At 39.4% G+C, this 24,020-nt stretch overlaps 1 protein-coding gene across 11 annotated transcripts in view; it reads left to right on the forward strand.

Annotated features, from left to right (window-relative positions):
- MAP7 (microtubule associated protein 7) overlaps positions 1–24,020 on the forward strand; it is a 179,177-nt gene that overhangs the window by 141,930 nt on the left and 13,227 nt on the right. For 5 of the 11 annotated variants that reach the window (XM_044924186.2, XM_044924183.2, XM_044924184.2 and 2 more), the window contains exons 4-11: positions 1,021–1,184; positions 2,454–2,571; positions 3,235–3,321; positions 6,249–6,359; positions 11,746–11,859; positions 16,544–16,695; positions 21,992–22,107; positions 22,442–22,725. In XM_044924186.2, coding sequence (XP_044780121.2) covers positions 1,021–1,184; positions 2,454–2,571; positions 3,235–3,321; positions 6,249–6,359; positions 11,746–11,859; positions 16,544–16,695; positions 21,992–22,107; positions 22,442–22,725 — 1,146 coding nt within the window. The remainder of the gene's footprint in view (positions 1–1,020; positions 1,185–2,453; positions 2,572–3,234; positions 3,322–6,248; positions 6,360–11,745; positions 11,860–16,543; positions 16,696–21,991; positions 22,108–22,441; positions 22,726–24,020) is intronic. The other 6 variants (XM_044924189.2, XM_044924185.2, XM_044924188.2 and 3 more) reach the window with 6 other exon arrangements.

The raw sequence follows: 24,020 nt of genomic DNA on the forward strand, positions 1-24,020 counted from the left end.
ATGTTGAAGCTGAAACTCCAATACTTTGGCTGCCTGATGCAAAGAGCTGACTCATTTGAAAAGACCCTGAAGAAGGGAAAGACTGAGGGCAGGAGGAGAAGGGGACAACAGAGGATGAGATGGTTGGATGGCATCACCGACTCAATGGACATGGGTTTGGATGGACTCCGGGAGTTGGTGATGGACAGGGAGGCCTGGTGTGCTGCGATTCATGGGGTCGCAAAGAGTCGGACACGACTGAGCGACTGAACTGAACTGAACTGTTGCTAAGTCACTTCAGTCGTGTCTGACTCTGCAACCCTGTGGACGGTAGCCCGCCAGGCTCCTCTGTCCATGGAATTCTCCAGGCAAGAATACTAGAGTGGGTTGCCATGCCATCCTCCTGGGGATCTTCCCAACCCAGGGACTAAATCCACATTTCTTATGTTTCCTGCATTGGCAGGCGGGTTTTGTTTTTTTTTTTTACCACTAGTGCCACTTGGGGATTGGAATATAGTTGATATACAATGTTGTTTTAGTTTCTGCTGAATGGTAAAGTCGATCAGTTTTACATATACACATATCCACTCTTCCAAATCCTTTTAACATTTGTAGAACCAATGCTATGTTGAAAGGAAGTCACAGGCTTTCGATCTGAAGGATATCACATATTTTAATGAGAGAGAGACAGATGGTGCTGCTGAGTTTGAGAGTATCATATCGCTATCAGCTTTGAGGCTAGAGTATGTGATGCATGCCTTCTTCTGCAGTAATAATATACCAAACTGGAGGGCTGTTCCAGTTCCCAAAGAGTAGAATTAAGTGCATCTTCTTCTGCCTCATTGTTTGCATATTAAATTATGCTCAAAATCAACAGTAGTATTTTTTTCCCTGAAAATTTGAGGAAAGCACAGGCCATGGTTGGTTAATAAAAACCAAAGACCCCATCCATGTTTGTTAAATGTGGGTCACTTCTACATCCCCAACTGTTAAGGTTTTAAATTTGCCTGTGTTTGGTTTCCCTTGTTTTTCCTCCTGAAGCTGCTAGAGAAATCGTCTGGTTAGAGAGAAAAGAGCGGGCCAGGCAACACTACGAGAAGCACCTGGAGGAGCGGAAGAAGAAGCTAGAAGAGCAGAGGCTGAAGGAGGAACGGAGGAGGGCTGCCGTGGAGGAGAAGCGACGGCAGAGGCTCGAGGAGGACAAGGTGAGATGCTGCCCTGGGGACACATGGGAGGCACGTCTGTTTCAGAAACAGCACATTAACTGTGAAGCTTCCCACTGAGGCGCCAGGATGCACAGCCAGAATGTCTGAGGCAGCAGATTTACCAGCAGTCATAGTTTCTAGGGGCTTCCCTGGTGGCTCAGACAGTAAAGAATCCACCTGCAATGCGGGAGATGTGGGTTCAATCCCTGGGTCAGGAAGATCCGCTGGAGAAGGGAACGGCTACCCGCTCCAGTATTTTGGCCGGAAAATTCCATGGACAGAGGAGCCTGGCCGGCTATAGTCCATGGGGTCACAGTCAGACATGACTCAGCAACTTTGACTTTCATAGTTTCTAGGGAGGTTGTGGTGTGGAAATCAGGTTGAGAATGACGTGATTGTCATTGTTTCCACAAGACCTTTAAAAACTCATTTCTCCGGTCTGGACCTATAACTTATTTATGCTTACTTCATGCATGCTGAAGTGTTAATCCCAGCAACTGGATTTCTGTAGGGCTTTACCATTTATAAATATTTCCACATCAGTTATCTCATTTAAGTCTTACTCAACCTTTGAGTGTTACCACTTTCTATGGAAATGAAGCTTTAGACTCAGAATAGCTAAGTCACACAAAGTCATACAGTCCATTAAATTGTGGGTTGGGATTACCCACATCTTCAGATTCTAGATTCTGTTTTTAAATACAGAACCACATGTGTTACACGTCTGATTAAACTAAGACCTGTGCTATGGGCTTATGTGAGTTGATGGAAAAGCATCACACTCCCTGCAGTGTGCTAAGATGCTTCAGTCATGTCTGACTCTTTGTGACCCTATGGGCTGTAGCCCACCAGGCTCCACTGTCCATGGGAGTCTCCAGGCAAGAATATGGAGTGGGTTACCACGCCCTCCTCCAGCAGATCTTCCCGACCCAGGGATGGAACCTGCGTCTCACGACTCCTGCATTTGTAGGCAGGTTCTTTACTGCTAGTGCCACCTGGGAAGTCAGTGGTAATAGTAATAGTCCTTTTTTTAAGTACCTGCTGTATGCCAAGGGCTTTATCAGCTGGAACCTAATAATTACCACCCACCCACCCCCATGTTGATAGTACTACTCTCACCTTAAAGTGTAGAGCTTAGGAATCTTCTGAGTATTAGGAGTATTAAGGTTGAAATTTAAGTAGTACCTCTCACCCCACTCTGCCTTAAGTTGAAGAATCCTCCAACAACCAGGTAGAATCTAATCATCAGCTCCTCTGTTCCATTTAAAGGAACGTCATGAAGCTGTTGTGCGACGTACAATGGAGAGGAGCCAGAAGCCAAAACAGAAACAAAACCGGTGGTCATGGGGAGGTGTTCTCCATGGGAGCCCAAGCATCCACAACACAGGTAAATGGAGAAGCCTCTTTCCAAAATCATTATTTTTTAAATCACAGTTAAAGTCACAGTTACTTTTTTACTCTATTTGTTTTGAAAAACCTGCATAAATAATTAAGCTACAATGAAATGATGCTTCTACTGTTTGAGGATAAGAGGGTGATGGAGATAAGAAGATAAGGTTCCCTCCCTCCCTGCTTTTCTCATTTGTTACAAAGTTCTTGAAAGAAACAGAGATCTGTGCAATTTTTCTCAGCAACTATTTTCAGTTCTACATTATTTTGGTAATTTATTTGCATAGGGGTTTCAAGATTACAGAATGGGTTAACCAGTTTTGCCTTTTTTTCTGCGAGAATCCTAGCACTGTTGCAGTTCAGAATCAATCCTATGAGCTTATGTATTCTGATCCTAAAGTATATGCAACACAAAGGCTCTGCAAGAGGAAGTGCAGATTTCTGAAGCTAGAAATAGTAGTGAATGTCCAAGTGATTCCTTGTACTTAAATTGACTAAAAATCCTAAAATTTGGACTTAATGAAAGACTTTATTTTTGTACTGTAAATTCAATGCACCTTGAATTTTATGTAGTGTGTCAGTTTCATATGTGTGAGTCTAATAAGATTTTTTTTTTTTTTTTTTTACTTTGGAAAATCATTGTCTTACATTCTGTCCCCAGGTGGTTTTGTTGAATCATCATTCACCTTTCTCGATTTAGCAGGCCTGGACCACCACTTCACAACTTTTGGTGGTACTAGAAAACCTGGTACTGACCTCCTTGTGATTTGCTGATTGCCTGACCTGTAGCTAGCACCTCAGACTGGGGCCAGTTCATCAATAGCTGCACCATTGCCACCTTACTCATAACGCATGCTTAATATCCTACTGCATAGACCTAGATCTGGGACATGGCACAGTGTTTCTCAAGTGTTGATAATATAACTCGGGTGACTTAAAGGTATTGAAATAAAGTAATTACCGGTGATCTGCTTACTTTCTCTTGAAATGATCATTTTGGATAAAACCTTAAAGAAAATGTTTTTTCACTGATAAATCACCTGAGGTCAAAGTACATCCAGTTTGGCTTTATTTCACTCTGCCTCCATCAGCACAGCTATTGTCCCTTTCAGTTTTCATATAAGTAACTATGGATTTTTGTTTGTTTTCTCTATTCCCTTTCATTCCTAACATTCAGTGTATCTTCTATAACCTCATCATTTAAAAAAATCTAAAAGCATATTGCTACACCTTTCTTTCCTATGCAGTGAACCAAATTTGTTTTTTCCCTCTTGGCTCTTCATGACCCAGTTGTATTTGCAGTGGAGCACATCAAATCTGTGGTCATAAGGATTATTTACATGTGATATTTCATTCTAGGTATAATTTTGCATATTTGTTCCATGCAAAAAAGCCATCATGGTATATGCTTTTATAACCTTACTTATTTCTCTCTTGTGTGGCTTCATGTTTTACATGTGCCTGTTAAACAGGTAAACCTGTGCAGACTTTCAAGCTTTTCTTTTTTTAGCTGCAGTGTGTGACATGCAGTATCTTAGTTCCCCCGACCAGGGATCAAATCCATACCCACTGCAGTGGAAGCTGGGAGCCCTAACCACTGGCCTCCCAGGGAATTCCCTCCAACATTTCTGAGGGGATGTCAAGTTACTTAGCTTTACTTCTTGCTTCCATGCTTAGAGTTCAATATACGACCTCTGTTATTGCCACTCAATTGTATTTGTGAGCTGTTGGATAAATCATTTTTTATTAGGGCTGTGAATTGGATAAAATTGCTCCTATAATAGAGAAGTTCAAAAATAATGAGAATATACCAAAATTCTCAATGGTCAGAATAATTTGCCGAGATCTCAAGAGCAGTAACCAGGTCTTGCTCATTTTGCCTACTCCTTACTTCACAACAATGCTAACTTGTGGTAGATACAACAAACAAATCCTGGAAATTAACTTTAATCTAGATCAAATCAATGTGTTGTCTGACTGTTCCCACATCAGCTAGCCCTGCTTTGTAAAGACTATACTTTTTAATCCAGTTCTTCACAAATCCTTTTGTGAATTTGTGTTTTGTTCAGAGAGGGAAAATAAAGATTCTTATTTGTTAAGTAATATAATAAATACATATTTTATCTCCATAAATTTAATTATGTGTGATAGGCCTGCATATAGACACAATTTCCCCCCAACTGAAGCTGAACATATAAAGCAATATCAGACAATGTATTGCTATGAAATGTCCTGGAAATAACTTTCCTTATCCTTCTTTGTGTCCTTAAACCTCACATTTTGTCATTGTTTCTTTTGACATTTTACCCTAAGTCTTTTCTTTGTTAGGATTCCCTTAAGAGCCCATCCATTAAGTGTGAATTTGAGTCACAGAAATGATGTTTGGTTTTTTCTTTTGATGATTAAATCACTTCACATAAATCAATGATACTTCAGTAAATTAAAAATTTTTTAATTGCTTCAACTGTAAAGATGAGTCCCTGTAGAAGACAGGAATATCTGATGTTGGTGGAAGACGTGCTTATCCCCTGTACACTGTAAATAATAGCCACAAGTGGTTTTTCTGGGGAAGAAAGTCTAATATATTTACTCCCAGGGTTAGTTTAGACATGTGGGAACAGGGTTTGAAGGTCTCTCCCACAAGGAATATTTTGGTTTGTGTTCAGTTTTAGAAGAAGCTGACCATAGAAAATAAAATACATCAAGAGTCTTTTAACTTTGGCTAATATAGATCAGAACAACTCCCTGCATCCTAAATAAATAAAATAATGAGGGTTTTTAGACTTTCATTATATGTACTTGTGTTCAGGGAATGTGATGTACAGTAGTGCGCATGGTTACAGCTTGGTCCACTGCTCAGAGAGCAAATCATCAGAGTTGATTTTTCCCTTTTATACAGCTATTCTTTCTCTTCTAACTTGAAGAATTACTCTAAAATTACCCAGCAGCAATAAGAATGTTATTAATAAACTTAATTCTGATTGTCTTTGCACGGCCACCAATATTGTTTGGCAAGTTTGTGGGCTGATTCTATAATGTGTCTATAAACCACACTCATCTCTGTGATCTAGGCACACAGGGGTGGTCATTAGTAGATTTTTTAAAAAGAAATGCTCTAGGGGCCACCCTTTCCGCACCTGCAGTGTTGCTTTTTTTTGTTTCTGCTTAATGTTTTTCTATAGTGCAGTTTAGTGCCCTTTGTAAAATGACTCTACAAGCAAAAGTATCAGCAGATGCACAGACCCTGGTGTTTGCATTCTGTCTCGCCAGCACTATTACTGCCCCATCGTTTCTCCTTTGGGAAATGATGAAGGCATTCTCTCCTGTAGACCCGCTTTTGCTTCGTGGGCTGCCTTCGTCATTTTCGTTGCCCGCCACTGGTTTTCCTTTGGTCTTCCTCCGTTTGTTGTATTGTAACCATATGCTTGAATTTCCCTGGCTGACAAACTGGTGAATTGAATAGTTCTTTAATATTTTTATTTTCCTGTAAGAAAAATGAGTATTATCTCTAGCCTTTAAGTTACCTTAAAATGTCCACTTAGAAAACTGTGCTATAGTAAAGATCTAGCCATAGAGCTGAAAGCATCCAATCCTAGTTTTTCCTTCCATCAGTGAACTAGGAAATTGCAATCCTGCATGCTGGCTGTCAATTAGCATTATCTCCATTTGTTTTAGATCCAGACAGGCGGTCAGTTTCCACCATGAATCTTTCGAAACATGTTGATCCCGTCATTAGCAAGCGGCTCTCCTCTTCATCTGCAACTTTACTAAATTCTCCAGATAGAGGTACAGTCAAAAGGAAAACAAAAAAAAGTGTTCTGTTATTTCCTTAATGCTTTTATTTTCTGGATGTTTACAGCTAAGAATAAGCATCTGAAGTTGCTTTCCCTACGTTTCTTAAATAGGAAGAAAAAAACTTCAGAGTAAAAAAGCAATAAACGTCTGAGCAGCATTTTCCTTGCGACAAGAACATTTCTCATTTTAGAACTTGGCTGAATGATTGCATTTAGCAGTGATGAAAAGCGGTGCTTCTCTCAAGTTTTTAGTACAGGAGTTTACAGCTCCAGAAATCACCCACTTATCCACCAACATGCTAATAATCTGTTATGAACATTTATTTCATTTCAATCAGATTGTCTTTGACTTTTCATCTGTACTTGGGGAATTCCAGGCATTAACGTTCTAAAAAATCTTTTTAAATGATTCATGTTGGCAGATTTCATTTTGCTAACTTATTTTACCTTTAACCAAACCTTTCTTACTGCATTTCTTGTGTGTGTGACTGGTTTTTTTGGTGTCCGTTCATTTAAAGGGATATGGCCCAACTTTAAGAATATCATTATGTAAACCTCCTAAAAATTTCAATATTCATAGTCCTCCAGTTAACATTTGAATTTTGAGTTTTATTCATCCCATGGATTTACAGTACATGAATGCTGAGTTACTTATAAAATTAAAGTTTCATTCTACATATTTATATATCATAGAATGAAAAATCAAGCTTTTAAGATAAGCTACTTGTTTTACATAACTAAAACAATTTTAAATTTGACAAACCAAAGAATTATTGTGCAATATAAAAACACTCTTTAAAAGTAACAAATTGTGGTTTTTTTGAGTGCTTTATTAAGAAACTGATTGGTTTTGAAGTGTTTATAGTCTTTAAAAAAGATTGTAATGCGTGCATGTTCTATATGTGTGCATGTGTATTTGTATATTTTGTATTGTATAAAAGTTACGGTGTCATTGTAATGTATAATATAATGTGTTGATGTTAGAATTAATCTCTTAAAGCAGTAAATGTTTGAACAACTTCCAATTCTTGCCTTTTAACCTAAATCTTTTTTTTTAACCTAGTTTGCCTAAATCATTGGTATTAGATGGGCCTTTTATATGTTAGGGAAAAGTATTATGAATTGAAGCTCCTTTCATAAGTAGCCTTTATTTTCAAGCCAATTCTCTTAGTGTAAAATATAGCGTACTATTCTTAGCAGTTGTCTACTCCTCTTTTCTTTGGAATTGGCCACTTAGCACTTGAATTTTATATTTTTGTGAACATGGATCTAAGACAAACCATAATCGGGATTTCACAGTAATTTTCAGTTAAACCTAGCTTATTGATTCCGTAGCTAAAATTGGGGCAATGTTGGGAGCGGGGATAAACCGACCAGTATTCTATCCACACTTCTGTGGAATGACAGTACTGTGTCAGCTAGTATCTGACACGTGACGGTATCTGATTGAATAGTCTGAAGTAATCGGATCTTAGAACTGGGAACAATTTGGATGGCTCGACTGGATGGCAGAGTCCCTGAGAGGTGAAGGGCCTGACTTCATAACTGGCAGGTTAATCACAAAGAAGAGGGGTTGGAGCAGAGATCGCCAGCTCCCAATGTATGTTGTTGCTGGGCTGCATCTTCAGTTCTCTCCTTCATGGATGGCCTTCCTTAGATTACTCCTGACTCCGTCCGCTCTGCCTTTGGGTGAGGTCAAGGGTCAGGGAAAGTTCCGCAAACAGTGACTAGCTGGAGCCAGGAAATTGCCCCCTGAATCATGGTACAGGTCTGTAAAACCTGATGCCAAGCTAGACTAAAAGGACGAGGAGGACAGCACTAAATGTGCGGGTTCCATGTCTCTGCCCCCTTATCAAAAGAACTGTGACCCAGTTCTGGTTTAACTGTTGAGGTCAGCCTGGAAGAAAAATCTGGTTCATCCAGAGGCTCCCATGTGGTTCAGGAAGCAATTTTTCTTAAGTTAGGCAGAACACTCAGTAGCGCAGTGAGAAGGCTCTGTCTTTTAATGAGAATAGAAATCTGCATTTGAACTTCCCTAATTTGAGAGATCTAAGTAATTTAGTTAGTATAATTTTTCTGCTGTTTGTTAAATTCAATTATGCTTTATTATCAAAGTAGAAAGCATTCTTATCAAATTATTAGAGGCTTTTACAGTCTAGTCTTTAGAGAGTGTACACCCTTACTAGATTGTTTGAGCTTTCTCAGCCCTACAGCACAGGCCTTAAAGGTGATGTTAAATTGAAGCTCTGATACTATCAAAGTTAACATTCAACTGAAGTGCTCTGCTAGTTATTCAAAATGCTGGAATATTTCCATATGAGTTGGTAAATATCCACTTCCCCAAGCTGTGCTTCCCCAAGCTGTGCTTCCCCAGACCCTCCAGAGCTAAAGGGGTTAAAGAGTGTTACCTACTAGCCTCATCAGTTTTTAAATATTTTGATTATCACACCTGGATATAGAGTTACAGAGACTGATAAAATGACCCTAGTTAAAGGAAACCCCTGATTACTAAAGATTTCTGTAATTGCTACAACAGAGACAATATTGCCACTGGGAATTTTTGCATTAAAAGTGTTTATTATTAAGCTTCCTTCTTCACCATTCCACCACCCCCCCCGCCCCCCCCCCCGCCCAAGGAAGACAGAGCGTTTGAAAAAAATAAGGAAATTGGCTACTCTTAGCTGGAAATTAGTCCATACATTTTTTTTCCCCCATAGTCTAGATTAGAGGACATGGGGGTGGGCCTAAAGCTGAATTCTGCCCGCATATTCTGTTTGGCCTGAGAATGGGTATTTTGTTGTTGTTACTGTTTTAGTTCAAACTATGCCATCATATGAAAAAAAAAAATGGAAGATTTCATAGAACATTTCAGGATGTAACAATATGTGCCTGATTTCTACCTGGCACCCATCATTAGGAACTAAATAGTGATTTCTGCTTGTGGAGGAACAAGGCAGCACAAATATCTGTAATGTTTAGTTGCCCCCTTGGACCAGATTGTCTATTAAGGGAATTGTCAATATCTCATTTTAACTGCTTAAGGAGGATCAATACTATAGTTGTTTCATGAAAATTAATACCTTTTTCTTCAGCAGTTTATCTCAAGATCAGGCCTTTCTGGGTAGAAAAAAATTTAAAAAGTAACTGTCCTGTACTAACCTTTACTAAAAATTTATCTTATGGTGGAAGAGATCTATTTCTCTCTTGCTCAGGGCATAGTTAAGAATATGGTAGAACTGGAAACATATTTCTCCTAGCAACATCTTTCATTTAGAGTTTCAAAGTTATTAAATCTCTTTGGATTTGCTTTAAACCCAAGTCACAGAGGGTGTTTAATGATCTTTATTTGAAGCGGATTCTTTGGTTGATGCCTTAAAGATGAAACAGAAATAGAGCAATAGAACTTCTTAATCAAGGAGAAAAAAGCAGACATATCTTTTCAATGATAGACCATCTCTGCAGTTTTGAGTCATTTATTCTACAGAGTTTATCTAAGAAAAGGAAGGATTCACCTCTTCTTTATCATCTACTGAAATTACAGTTCTGTTGAGGATTTTAATTTAATCCTAATTACTTTCCCCACTGATTTAATTCTCTGAATGTATTCTAATTTTAGATTACATTTTTAGATTATTTTCTGTTGATACACACACACACACACACACACACACACACACACATACTGTAGCTTATAATAGCACTTATCCTGTTGTGCATTCTACCAACTGTATTATAATAGTTTTTATAACAAATGTTTTTTATTTATGTCTTCATATCAATAGATAAGGTTTAATTTAACCATGAAGACTCTACCCCCAAAACCCAGAAAATCTAATAAACTATTCACTAATTCTTAAATTCTCCAGTGCCTGATCAAAATGGCTACTCTTTTAAAATAAAGTCAGGTAATTAAGGTACTTATTGGAGGTTGGTACCTCCCTTTGAAATAGCAGATATTTTTTATAACAACCTTTAACACTGGATGGCTTCTATTAACTAAAATTAATTTTCTGCAAGTTAGAAGTCATTTCTTTAAAATATAACATATATAAAAAATGATTATAAGAATAGTTGCTCCAGAGGCCAGAGGACTTGCACCTGCTGTTTGTGGTGTAGAACAGAGTAGCCTTGTCAGGTTTAGACAGTTTTAAAGGTTTTTATAAATGATTTGGGAGTATGTTCTAAAATGTACAGACCTCTCTTGGTATCCACGGGAGGTTAGTTCCAGGAACTGCTGCAGACACCCGGACCCTCAAGTGCTTCAGCCCCTTAGTGAGCCCTCTGCATCCGCAGGTCCTGCATCCATGAACACCAAGGGCCAACAGTAGACTTAGTGGGAAAAATCCACATATCAGTGAACCTGTGTAGTTCAGGCTGTGTTGTTCAAGGGTCAAGTCTATATGATCACTTTATTTTAGTGATATTTGTAGGATTTTGCAAGCTTCTTTCCTGATATCTTTGGAAAGTAGCTCCTGTATTTTCATAGACTGTTACTGGAAGGTAATAGCATAAGCAAAGTAATGTAATTGTAATTAGCATTCATTTCCTAACAGTGGTCTTGCGAAGCCCCAGTACAATTTGGGCCTCTACTGCATCGTATCATTTTAAATTTATTTTCTGGATTCTTCACACACCCACTAGTAATTTCCAACATTATGGTTATATTGGATTTTGGCTTTTCTATCTTAATTTTATGTTCAGCTTTATCCTTATCCTCCATCAAAAGTTTTATGTTCTTGCCAAACCAGGCAAGAACCTGCTTGCTGAATGGGGAAGACAAAAGTTCTAATACAGAACTTTACATGAGTCCTCTTTCATTTTATTACATCTAATTCTGCCCCTCCCAGTTACCCACGTAGCAGTTCATGGAGATGTAGCAAAATCTAATGGAGACCCTTTCTATCTTTATTTACATATTTCCAGTTTCACATTAAGCTGCCCAAGCCTGTGCTGAACTTTACATGCAGGATACTTAGGACACCCTTTGGCTGAGGTGTATGCCTTAGGCCCACTGCCCATCCCGGTGAGGGCAGCTAGGTTCGATGGACTCAGAGAAACATGCCAAACCCGCTTGAAATGGTTCTTCTGTTTTGTTACCTGTTGACTCCATAGGCAGGTGGTTAGCAAAAGCCATGTCCATAAACCTAATATAGAGCCTGCCACAGACTTAACACCTTGAAGAGAGCCAACCTTATGGAATAGCCGCTCCTCTGAGCAGAGTCCCTCCTGCCCCAACTCTGCACCACCTTCCTCCCCAGACAAGCCTCTCTCGTCGAGGTTTCTCTCTGAGGCCTGGGAAGTGAAAGGGGTTATGCCCTGCACCCGCCTCGCCCCTGGAAAGAACGCTTCTAACATCTCGCTTATGTGGTGACGTTTAGCTCGCCGCCTGCAGCTCAGCCCGTGGGAGAGCAGCGTGGTTAACAGACTGCTGACGCCCACACATGCGTTCCTGGCCAGAAGTAAAAGCACAGCGGCCTTGTCTGGAGATTCAGGTAAAACTGTCAAGGTGCAACTTTCTTAGTGAGGTAAAGTCCTCCTTTAGAAGCCCTCTCTGAGCCGCCCCATTTTCATCTAATCACATCGCAGTTCTTCCCATTGTGTGCTTCTCCTCCTCCTGGTGGGACGGCATTGGAAATGTGTGTGCTGGTGTTGGTTTCATGCCCCTGGCATTGTGCCTCTGCGCTTCCATCTTAGCATCTTATCTGGACACCAGATGCCAGGCGGACAGAGGCTGTTCCTCCCTGTGATCAGGTGGCTCCAGAGGCTTCTGTCAGTTCATAACTGTTACTAGAAAATCCTATCCCTTCCCTTCCTTTCTGCCTTCGCATCTGAAGAGATGATCAAAGGTGGAAATAATTTAAGGTTGAATACTACTTTGTGGATTTGGGGATAATATCAAAGCACAAGCCTATTTCAGCATAGTGTTTCATAAATGTGGCCGTGGGCTAGCCACTTATCCTCCCTGGGCTAGGCTTTTATATGTAATCGAGGAATAGTACCCTTTCAAAACTCTTAAGAGTTGTGGAGAAGGCTAATTACAGTGTTCTTAGTTGTTACATTACTTTGAAAATATGTAAAATGTGCCAAGTACTAGTTATTATAATTAGTTATAACTCCTCTACTTTTTTAAAATGTAAAACGTGCCTGAATGAGCCAATTAGTTTAATGAGAAGTTCGTATAGTCTACACCTAGCTGGAAAGAAACATACATGTTAGGCTTTTGGCAGTGTCTCTCTCACAGTGAGTTGACTTAGGTTTTCCCAAATATCCATGTGACCAGCCCTCATCTTTGGTATGTAGGAAACTGCATTGCCTCCTCATAAAGCTCCCTTTAAAAAGGCTTTGCCTTTGCAAGCCTCTTCATGTTCACTAGCCCTCTTTTTTTTTTTTTTTTTTTTAATAATAACTCTTGGTAGTTTTATGATGTCTTTCATCTGTAGTGCCCAGTGAGCGAGTATCAACCTGACTTCTCACAGTACCCCTGGGAGGCAGTCAAGAAAGCAAGTACAGGCATTCCTACCACCTTCCTGTAGAAAGCAAGAGACTGACAACAAGTGACTTGCACCAGAGCCACTGAGGTGGACTAGATCTGCCATGTACTTCTATCCTTGGCACCCTTGTGATGCTCTGTGTACCATCGTGCATTCAACTAGCTGGACCACAGCGATCTGTGTTTTCTGTAAAGCAACTCTCCTGTCAGCTGTCACATTGCATCTGAGATTTTTCTGGAGGAAAAAGTACAAGATAATTTATTTTTATGCCCATTTTGTTGTACATACATACAAGTCATGTATGTATGACTTTTCTTTGTGTCCAGCTAATTGAAGAATCTTTGAAACTGCTTTCCAGTCATGTTTCATAGGATCCAAATAGTTTGTCTCTTGTGCTCCTGAACCTCCACTGTGTGCTGTTTCATAGTTAAGGACTGCCTCACAGCTAAAAAAAAAAAAAAACCTGTCTTCCTTTGCTATTTCTTTCATCACTAACCTTTTTCAATTCTTTCACTCTTCCTCTAGTCTCTTCCAACACCATTTCCTCATTTTCCACCCATTTGACTTGCCCATCTTTCCACCTTCCGTCATCGTTATGCTCAATCAAGGGGCTTTTTAATCTGCTAACTGGCTCTTGTTTGAAACTTTTACATCCTCCTTTTCACAAACTGATACATTTTTGTCACTTATTTTAATGTGAAGCAATACCATACATAGCCTTTACTTGTTTGTTTTATTAATACTTTCCTTAGATCATTGTTACCTATTATTGCATTGATACAGCTTATATTCAATGAACCAAAACTGTGGTGTTTAAAATTTTCCATTTAAAATTATTTATGTTAATGTCTCACATTTATCTTGTCAAAAACACTTTCCCATCACTTTTATTTTTCCAACTCCTCTCCTTGAGTTTTTTTCTTGTCTTCCTATTTTTAATGTCTTTCCTTCAGTTCACCTTATATCCAATTGCCATTGGCAAGAGGATGACCTACATCTAGAGCCAGGGTTATAATAGCAGATCAAAACAGCCTCCCTTACCCCTAGGGTGTCCAGTGATTGTAAATTCCCAGAACAAGTAATAAGAAGCAGTTGAAAATTGGAAATCAGTCTCATATGTTTCATTTGTGACCACTGCTTTGGGTTGATTTTTCCTTGCCCATTTTTTAAAAATACATTTAAGATATATGTGATTATTGGAGCTCAGGATTGAATGAATTAACATAAGCAAAAAGAAGCTTAGAATAGTACCTGTACATAGTAAGCACTTAATAAATGTTATTATTCTACCATGTAGTTATTCTCTCTGTTGCACATCAACCACATGAACTGCATTATCTTTCCTCTGCAGCCATTATTTCAAATAGAAAATCCAAATGAGTTCAGTTAATGCATACTTACTACCAAAAGTAGAAAGAAATACAGATGTTGTGGAAGGCTTGCTCAAAGACATTTCCATAAAAGAAATTTTATGTGTAATAAGACTACTTTGGGATATGGAGGGCACTCTACGGAGAAAAAAACAAATATTGCTCTTCCTTTTCCTTCAGAAAGGCAAGATCATTAGAACTATTGATTTAAAGGTTCAAGTTTTCCAGTAGTTGCTGCTAAGAACAGCAATGAATTCCATGAAATGCAGTCTCCTTAGAATTAACCAGACAATATTTCTTGAACAATTAAATTCGAGGATTTTTGTATAGACTATGTCAGGTAGGTTTCTTCCTTTCCTTCATATTCACTCAGCACTATAATAAAGAATGAACCAACGACATGATGAGATCGGTTTACAGCCATGCTGGTCTCAGGAAATGTTCCATAGATACCCCCTGAAATTATTACTTCCCACTAGAGGAAAAAGAAATCATATTTCTGGGCTTCATTCCTTTTTCAGTGTCAGACCCATGGGCTCAGAGAAAGGCTGTCATCTAGGGTTTCTTGATCGCTGAGCAGTTAATGACCTCTGGCTGTGCCCTGGGCTGTGTGTGCCTCTCTTGCTCATAAATCCCACAGAAGTGCCTTGTGCTAGGATGTTCATCTTTAAAGGCATTGGATTGGATTGGAAGGGGTTTGCATTAATGAACTCTTTTCCTTGTCTGGGAAGCACAATTCTTTGTTGTGGCACTTAAGAAAAGGTTAAGTTTTCAAATCGTTTTGCCTGTGATCACAGTAAGCCAAATGACGAGAGGGTCTCCTTCACAACATAAAGGAAACTTCCTTCACCATTTAGGTCTGAAGCAGAGCTTAATGTCAGTTTGCAAGTATGACATATATCTTTTGAGGAGAACTGAGGGAATGCAAAGTGTTTCAGCTTATCCAAGAAATAAGAGTTCTGTTTTCAGATGATGGGAAAAGAGTGCCGTTTCCAGTCAATCCACTGCCTTGACCATTCAGTGATAACCACAAGATACTGCAAGGCATTTAATGAAAAAGAACACAAAGGGTGAAGATGCAATCTGATGGACTTTCTGTCTATAGCATAAACCAAAATAACACATTTTTAACCATAATTCTGAAATTAAGATTACTTTGAATTTGTCTTATGAACTTTTGAGTTTTTAATTTATTAACTTAATACTATTATATTCAGTTGATGTAATAGTTTCTTTAAAGAGTGGCTACAATGGCGAGGGTTGGGTAAAGTCATAACATGGTCCAGATACATAGTATTCCCTTCAGTAGTCATGTTTGTCTTATTTTCCTAGAAAATGAGATTTCTGGATGAAATATGAAAGCAAACCTTGGATCATTAGTACCCAAATGTCTGATACCTATCCTGTGTTCTGTGAATTTCTTTAACCCCATTGTTACTCAGAATCAACCACTTGATTAATGACAATGTTCCTTTGAAAGTAAGGTCAGAAACTATGTGGTTTTCACAAAACAAAAATCTCATCTTAAGTAAAACTGTAACAGCTGTTCACGATTCAACTTTTTTTTGGGCAGTTCTAACATATTCATGTTCTTTTCACCGTTTTAAATGATGACATCCCATTTCCCTATACGTTCCTCTTCTTGTTGTGAACCATCCAGTGCCTTGGCTTTTGGGAAAACCCAAAAGCATGCATTTGATTTGCCTTTAAGTAGATAAAATATTTACAGAATTTTTTTCTGGAAATTATTAGTTATTCTTGTAGCAAGTCTTAACACCTGATGAGACTTGGTCATTTAACATTTTAAAAATTCAGTTGCTTTTTTTTCCCCACTGGCTGTTGAATTTTACTCCCAAAATAGCTGCAATATATCTTGCTTGCCTGCTTGCTCACTTGCTGTCTTTCCACCTTTTGTTCCATCCGAAAGCTAATTAGGAAAAATCTGATAATAAACAATCCTTATCTTAAAATTATCTGTCACTAATATAGCATTTTACCAGAACCATCTGTTTATAGGAATATAAGGCCATTGCTTTCTGTATGGCTGACGTCTGTATCTTTAATTAAAGTATTTAAATAGCCAAATAGTTTATATATTCCTGATTTTTCACTTGGACGTGCCCTCCTTTTGGACACACTGTAAATAGGACCATGAGGAGAATTGAGCGTGATGGTTCTGGAGGCCTTTAGGTAATAACACTTCTCCCTACTTTTCTCTCTATCTCTGCTTTGCTCCTTGTCCTGATCCCGCTTTTGGCTTTCCTTCAACTGCTCCTCTGGCACTCTTGTGTGTAAAACAATCACCTGCACCCTAGTTATCCCCATTTGTCCTCGTTCAGCATCTTGCAGCCCCATCAACATCACGCCCTACAGAGCTGCACACTCTAGAAATCCACTGGAGCGACCAAAATTCTTTGTAACACCACCCGAGGGCTGCGCGCGGAGGAGGACTGTTCACGGCACAGCGGTGAGTAGCTCTTGGGACGCAAGCCTGGTGAGTCTGGTGAGCACAAGTCTGCTGTTGTTGTGCAGAGTGGACACCGCCCTGAGGTGCAATGCAGATGTCAGAGCGGGCTACACCGACATCCATCATCACGTCCACCCACCAGTCTTGAGTCTGCCAGGCTGAGTGGTCCTGCCCCTACACTTCGTCCCCACTTGGGGATTCTACTCTCACAGAAAATCTAAATTTGAAGAGGAAAACCATTCTTTGTTCAAGCATGTCTGAGTGGCTAGACTGCCATCTGACTGCTTCAAAACAAATCAGTGCAATACCGGCATACTTTATGTGTGAAAGTAAGAAAAGCTTTGAAGGGGAAGTGGGCCTGGACTGCTGCCTTTGTACTTTATTCCAACCATATCCAGAAGCTGGCTGCAGTCTAAATGTGGTTCACTAAAAAGCAAGATAAATACTTTTTGTCTGTTTAGCTAATCCATGTCAAGGCCCAGATCTTAAAATATAGTGACAAAGTATTTTGAAAACACTAATTACCTGCTAAGTAATTCTTGAAAGGCCGTTGGGCTCTGTTACAGAGTCACATTTTGCAAATGAAGAATATAATTTGTACTTGTTGTTACTGGCAGGGTGGCTGAACTAACCTCAGTTTTCACCATGCTGTGAAATGCAGTGAGGTCACTTGTATGTCTCCAGGAATATTTCTTCTTCTTTAAGCCATGTATTATTTGGCACCTGTTGACATATGTAGACATTTGTATTTTAGTGTTAAAGGACCCCCCAGTCAACCAGGAGATCTCATTGCCCCTCTCTCATGGTAATAGCATGACCCATGAAAGGCTGGAACAATGCTTTTTTCAGTCTTAACTTCCCAGAGCAGTTCAATGTATAAAGCTGATGGACACTTAAAAGGATTTTGCTTAGACCTTTGAGGATAATTCAAGAGTTGTGAGAGTTTGATGGCTTTGCCTATAGGCAGTTTTCTTTCAAGCCCCTCAAGCTTTCAGGAATCAACGTTTAATTCATGATTGAGTCAGACCTCCAGCCCTTGAAGCCAGAAGTAAAACTACCTTTGAAGTCTGGGAAGTTTACCATCATTAGCACATTGGTGCTTCAGAAAGCCTAGCTGTGGCCAAATAGTAATAGTCAGTTAGGACAGCTTTGGCCCTGAACACTGGATACTTATTGGGTAGGGAAAAGTGTTTACCAAAGGGAAAATATCTTTTTAGAGATTAAAAGGAAAATTAACACACCAGGAGGAAAGCGTGAGAGCCAATCCTCCAACAGATTAAATAAGAGGGATTTGTCATCACTTGATCCACTACCTGTATTTTCTCACCAGTTTTGTTTTGTCTTTTCCGTGCCTCTTTCTTTCTGTATTTGATCTATTGGCTCCCTTTTCATTTCTTTACAATTAAATATTTAGGCAAATACTTACTGTCAGAAAACGACTCACATAATTTATATTCCAGAGCTGCACTGCAGAATTGAAACCAAGCACTTGAAAATGTAACTGAGACTGACAGATCAAATTTGAAATTTATCTTTTAAACAATTTTCAATTGTGACAAAAAAACAAAATTTACCTTCTCAGCCATTTTTAAGTGCACAGTTCAAAAGTGTTAAGTATATTTGCATTGTTATGCAACCAATCTCCAGAACTTTTTAAATCTTGCAAAACTGAAACTGTACCCACTAAGCAATAACTTTCCATTTCCTTATCCCTCAGCTCCTGGCAAGCACCATTTTACTTTCTGTTCCTATGAATTTGATCACACTAGATACCTCACATGAATGAAATCATACTGCATTTGTCTTTTGTGACTGACTACTTGCACTTAGCATATTAAGTCTGTCCTTCCGTATTGTAGCATGTGACAAGATTTCCATGCTTTTTAAGACTAGTAACACTCCATTGTGTATGTGCATATACACACACACATATGTATTGACACACCACATCTTGTTAATCTGTTCATCTGTTGATGGACATTTGAGTTGCTTCTTCCCTTTTAGATATTGTGAATAGCATGGCTGTGAACATGGGTATCCACATATCTCTTTGACATCCTGTCTTCGGTTCTTTTGAATATGTACCTGATTGTTGGATCTTATGGTAATTCTATTTTTAATTTTTTAAGTAACTGCTATACTGTTTTTCATAGTGACGATACCATTTATTCACATTCTAACGAACAAAGTACAAGATCTTCCACTTTTTCACATCATCAGCAATATTTGTTTTGTTTTTTAAATAGTAGCCTAAGGAGCGTGAGATGATCTCATTACGGTTTCGATTTGCATTTCTCCAATAGTTAGTGATGTTGAGCATCTTTCTATGTGTTTGTTGGCCATCTGTATATCATCTTTGGAGAAAAATCCAATCAAGTCCCTTCCCCATATTTTTAATCTTTTTAGTTTTTTAATCTTATTTTAAATTTTATTGGAGTTTTTATATATTATGGATATTCCTTATCAGATATATGATTTGCAAACATTTTCTCTCATTCTTTAGGTTGCCTTCTTACTCTGTTGATTGTATCCTTTGATGCAGTTTTTAAGTTTATAGTCCCATTTTTCTATTTTTTTTTTTTTGTTGTTGTTGTTGTTACATGTGCTTTTGGTGTCATATCCAAGAAATTATTACCAAATCCAATATTAGGACTCTCCCCATTTTTTTTTTTCTGGGAATTTTATAGTTTGAAGTCTTAGCATTTAGGTTTTTTAAGCATTTTGAGTTCATTTTTGTATGTGGTATAAGGTATGTGGTGTAAGGTAAGGGTCCAACTACATTCTTTTGCATGTGGATATCTAGTTTTCCCAGCACCATTTGTTGAATAGACTATCTTTTATCCATTAAGTGTTCTTAGCACCTTTGTCAAGGCTCCTTTGACCATATACTCAAGGGTTTATTTTTGGTGGTCTGTTCTGTTCCATTGGTCTTTAAGTCTGTTTTTATGCCAGTACCATATTGTTTTGATTACCATTGCTTTGTAATATGTTCTAAAACCAGAAAATGTGACTTCCAACTTTGTTCTTTTTTCAAGACTGTTTTGTCTATTCAGGGTCCCTTGAGATTCTATATGAGTTTAGGATGGAGTTTTCTATTTCTGCAAAAAAAAAAAAAAAAATGATGTGGCCTTTTGATAGTGTATTGATTCTATAGATTGCTTATAGTAGTGCTATATTAGCAATAACAAGTCTTCCAGCCTATGAACATAAGAGGTGTTCCCATTTCTGTTGCATCTTCTTTCTTTCAGTAGTGACTTCTAGTTTTTACCATAGACGTCTTCCGTGTCCTAGGTTAAGTTTATTCCTACATATTCTTTTTTTGATGCTGTTGTAAATGGTATTGTTTTCTTAATTTTCTTTTTAATTTTGTTGGTTTATCTAAATTCAACTGACTGCTCTTAAGCACTTGAAATACATTTGTGAGACTGAACTTAACATTAAATTTTCATTTAGGTCCAAATTCAAATAGCCAAATGTGGCTAGTGGCTACCGCTTTATTCAGTGCAGATGCAGAATATTTCTGTCATTCCCAGTTCTTTTGTACAGTGCTACCTTGGGATATCTGTTTATATTGTCTCTCTTGTAGGTTATTTGTATTCTAAACCTAACTCTAACTGTAAAATTAAAGTCTTTGTCCTACTGGTAAGCTGTCCAGACCATTGACATGGTCAGCTTGCTGTGTGTGTTTCCACCTTAGTCTTGTGGAGTGTTAACAGGAAAGATTATTATACAAACCACTGGCTATTAACTCAGATCAGGATAAGAATTAGGAGCACCTTCACATGTGTGGAACTCAAATAAGTGATTGACTCTAAGACCAACAGAAAGACATTTGAAAGACATTTGTGACTTTAGCTACATTAAAATGTTTTGAGAAAAAGAAAAGCAATTCAAGCTACTTAACTCCCAACTTCCCTTGGGAAGGGAAGCATAATTGCCACCCTGTACTCTTGCAAAGAGCGTTCCATATGGTGGCTACTGCTTCAGCTACCCAAGGACTGCAAGTGTTCTCTGAGACTCTGCCTCCTGCCTTCTGGTACCAGAGATGGGGACAGAAGGTGGTCATGCAGCTGCAAGTGATATAGAGAGGGCACATGCCCTGTGAAGCTCTTTCCTGCCCCATCCTTCATTTGTTTTATATAGAAATTCTGGGGAAATGTTGAGTATTATTTGACAGTGAGGTGTTTTCCCCCACCTATAGTCTAGCCCATCACTTAGGATGTTACTAAGGAAAAGAGAAGCAGTTAGAAGAAATGCTGAAGGGAACAAAGTCAGGGGGCAGGTGATAGAGAAGGTAGGTGATGCTTAAGCCAGGCAGGAAGGAGAGAAAAGAAGGAACACACCAGCTTGTTGGTCCTGAAGCTAGATAATGTTCTGTCTCTTCCCTAACAACGTCCTGCAAGGATCCCACCGAGTGAAGGACCGCTAGACATCTACACAGGTGTTTCCAGCAAGCATTCATTGCCCTCGCAGAACACTGTCAGCCATGTTTCAGATACTTGGAATGAGTCTCTCTTGCCATGTTCCTTGTTTGTTTTTTGTCTTGGTTGACTTTATCAGAACACTTCTGGGTTTCCTTTTGCCCATTTCAACCTGGGAAAGGTGTCATTTCTCTAATTCCTAGGGTTCAGTCAGAGGAGGGCTGATATTTCAGCCCACTGTCAGATTCTCATTTCATCCCTAATGAAGAAGGCCAAAAACAGCTAAAATTCCTCACCTTGGGTCTGACTTTTCCTTCAAGGGCAAGAGGACACTAGGTAAGGAAGGACTTGTTTATATACCATTAGTAAAAAGAAAAAATTAACGTCTGATATAGCTCTTGTATATTATGTATATCATGTAAATTAAAAAAAAAAGACTAAGCTGTAGTGTGTTCCAGGTTGAAAAAAAGAAAAATGCTAAAGAATTAAGAGACAAAGGTAGGGAGGATAAGCTGGAAGTGACCTTTATTTTGACATTTGTGTGGGCTATAGCAGACTATGAGAGATTTTGGTCCAGGCAGTTTTAGATAGAAAGCAGAGGTGCTTTCTAAAAGTGTGTTTTTGCTTTGTTTTTTACAAATACACATCCAGATCACACTTCCAGAACCTTCTTATTAGTGTCAGATTGTGTTGATTCAATTATAAGGTTCAGTTTTAACCTAATAAAGGCCTTTTGTTGGGGTGGAATGGATATATATGGCAAAGGCTGGAAATTTTCCAAGTCATTCAGTGGATTACAGCTCCACTGTTGAATACTATGAATGTGATTGTCCTGCCTGTGGAAAAATCTAATTATTGTGTTTCTCTGAACTTAGGGCTATAAAAGAGAGAAGGAGAGAGAAAATGTGCCCTTCCACCTCACATCCGGCAGCCAAAGGTCTCTGTCTCCATCTCATCCCAAAGCCAGATCACCAGCTTCCTCCCGACTTTGGTAAGTGAAATATAAGAGCCTGGCAGTGTTGTTCCACAATGGGTAATTAGTAGTGTCTGTCCTCTGAGAAGAAACTGTTCTCCCCACACTGTTTAGTCGTGTCTTAGGGAGTAACATTTTTCCTCAGAGGAAAGAAAAAAAACCTGGAATGAGCCTCTAAAGCAAATACTTCTGTGTTCGCCATGTAAGATGTAAGAGACATGTTCACACAGCTAAATACCTTCATTTCTCTCGGTGTCGGTATTCCAAGTCTATTACATGGTAGAGATGTGGAGAAAGGGGGGTTCTGGTGAGCCTGTTCTCATGTTCCCTCTTCTCTTTGTCTGTTGCCCAGGCTCCCATCCAAGTCTTTTCCCCATCTGCCTGGCACCCCCAGACCAGCACCCTCCACACCTCCTGGACCAGTCAAAGCTGCCCCTGCTCAGCTCCGGCCCCCCTCCCCCGGCAACATCCGCCCTGTCAAGAGAGAAGTCAGAGTGGAATCTGAGAGAAAAGACCCTGAGAAGGAGCCTCAGAAAGTTACCAGTGAGCCCTCACTAAAGGGCAGAACACCTTTGGTGAAAGTAGAAGAGTCCACAGTTGAAGAGGGGACACCAGACGAAACCGAGTCTGCCCCTGGTAGGAGCCCACTGACTGTTGTGCCGTGGGGGCTGCCTGCACCCTTCGTTCTCTCCTGCACTGCTTTTACTTAGCCCTTCCTCCTTCCCTCTCTTCCTTTCTTCCTTCCCTCCCTTCTTTGCTCCCTTTTTGGGCACTTGGAAATTTTACTCTAAGACTAATTTGGGGACCTTTTCTTAAGTATAATTTTCTTACATATAAAGAAGGAATCATCCAACAGCCTATTGTTAGAGCCACAGCGTATTTGTTTCAGGTATGGTTTAGGATTTCTTTCATCGGCTGAGTCCAATAATTTGTCAAAATGTGGTATTCAGAGCATCTGCATCAGAATCATTTATTGCTGTGTAACAAAGTATCCCAAAACTTTGTAGTTTATGACAACAGACAGTTACTATATCATGCAGAGTCTTGGGAAAGGAATTTGAGAGCAGTTTAGCTGAGTTGTTAGAGGATGACTCACAGACAGGGCTGTCGGCAGGTGGCCATCGTTTCCTGACACATGGACCTCGCCATAGGGTTATTTGATGTCCACACAGTCTGTCTGCTTGCTCTGTTGGCTTTCCCCAGCTGAGAGACCTGGGGGAAACACAAGAAGCCCACAGTGTCTTTCATGCCTAATCTCAGAAGTCTCATATACACAGAAGTCACAATTTCTGTCACACAGTTCATTAGAAGTAGGTCACTAGCTTCAACTCACACTCAACTGGAGGGGATTAGTCTCTACCTTTTAGAAGGAGGACTTTTCAAAAAATTCATGGAAATATTTTCCAACCATATCTATAATGTTTCATACTATAGAACCCTGCCCCTACCTCTGACCTATTAAATCAGGATATGTTGTGGATCCATGGACTCTGATACTAAGGTCGTCTGACTCCTGTACAGGATTGCCAGATAAAACAGTGACAGTTATTCTGTGTGTGGGCTTCCCTGGTAGCTCAGACAGTAAAGAATCTGCCCGCAATATGGGACATCCAGGTTCGATCCCTGGGTCGGGAAGATCCCCTGGAGAAAGGAATGGCTACCCACTCCAGTATTCTTGCCTGGAGAACCTCATGGACAGAGGAGCTTTGTGGACTAGAGTCCATGGGGTCACAAAGAGTCAGACATGACTGAGCGACTAACACGTCACTTATACTTCACATCCTACGTGTACTGTAGTTTGAGGACCACTGGCTTATTAGCCTGTGTGACTGACAGAGGTCAGAACTTTTTCCAGGAGACCCAGTGGATCTCATCTCTGCCAGACTAACCAGATGCTGTCTAGAAGTTTAAAAATCACCTGGAGCTAGAAA

This window comes from Bubalus bubalis, chromosome 10 (genome assembly GCF_019923935.1).
Source record: "Bubalus bubalis isolate 160015118507 breed Murrah chromosome 10, NDDB_SH_1, whole genome shotgun sequence".
Classification (NCBI taxonomy): domain Eukaryota; kingdom Metazoa; phylum Chordata; class Mammalia; order Artiodactyla; family Bovidae; genus Bubalus; species Bubalus bubalis.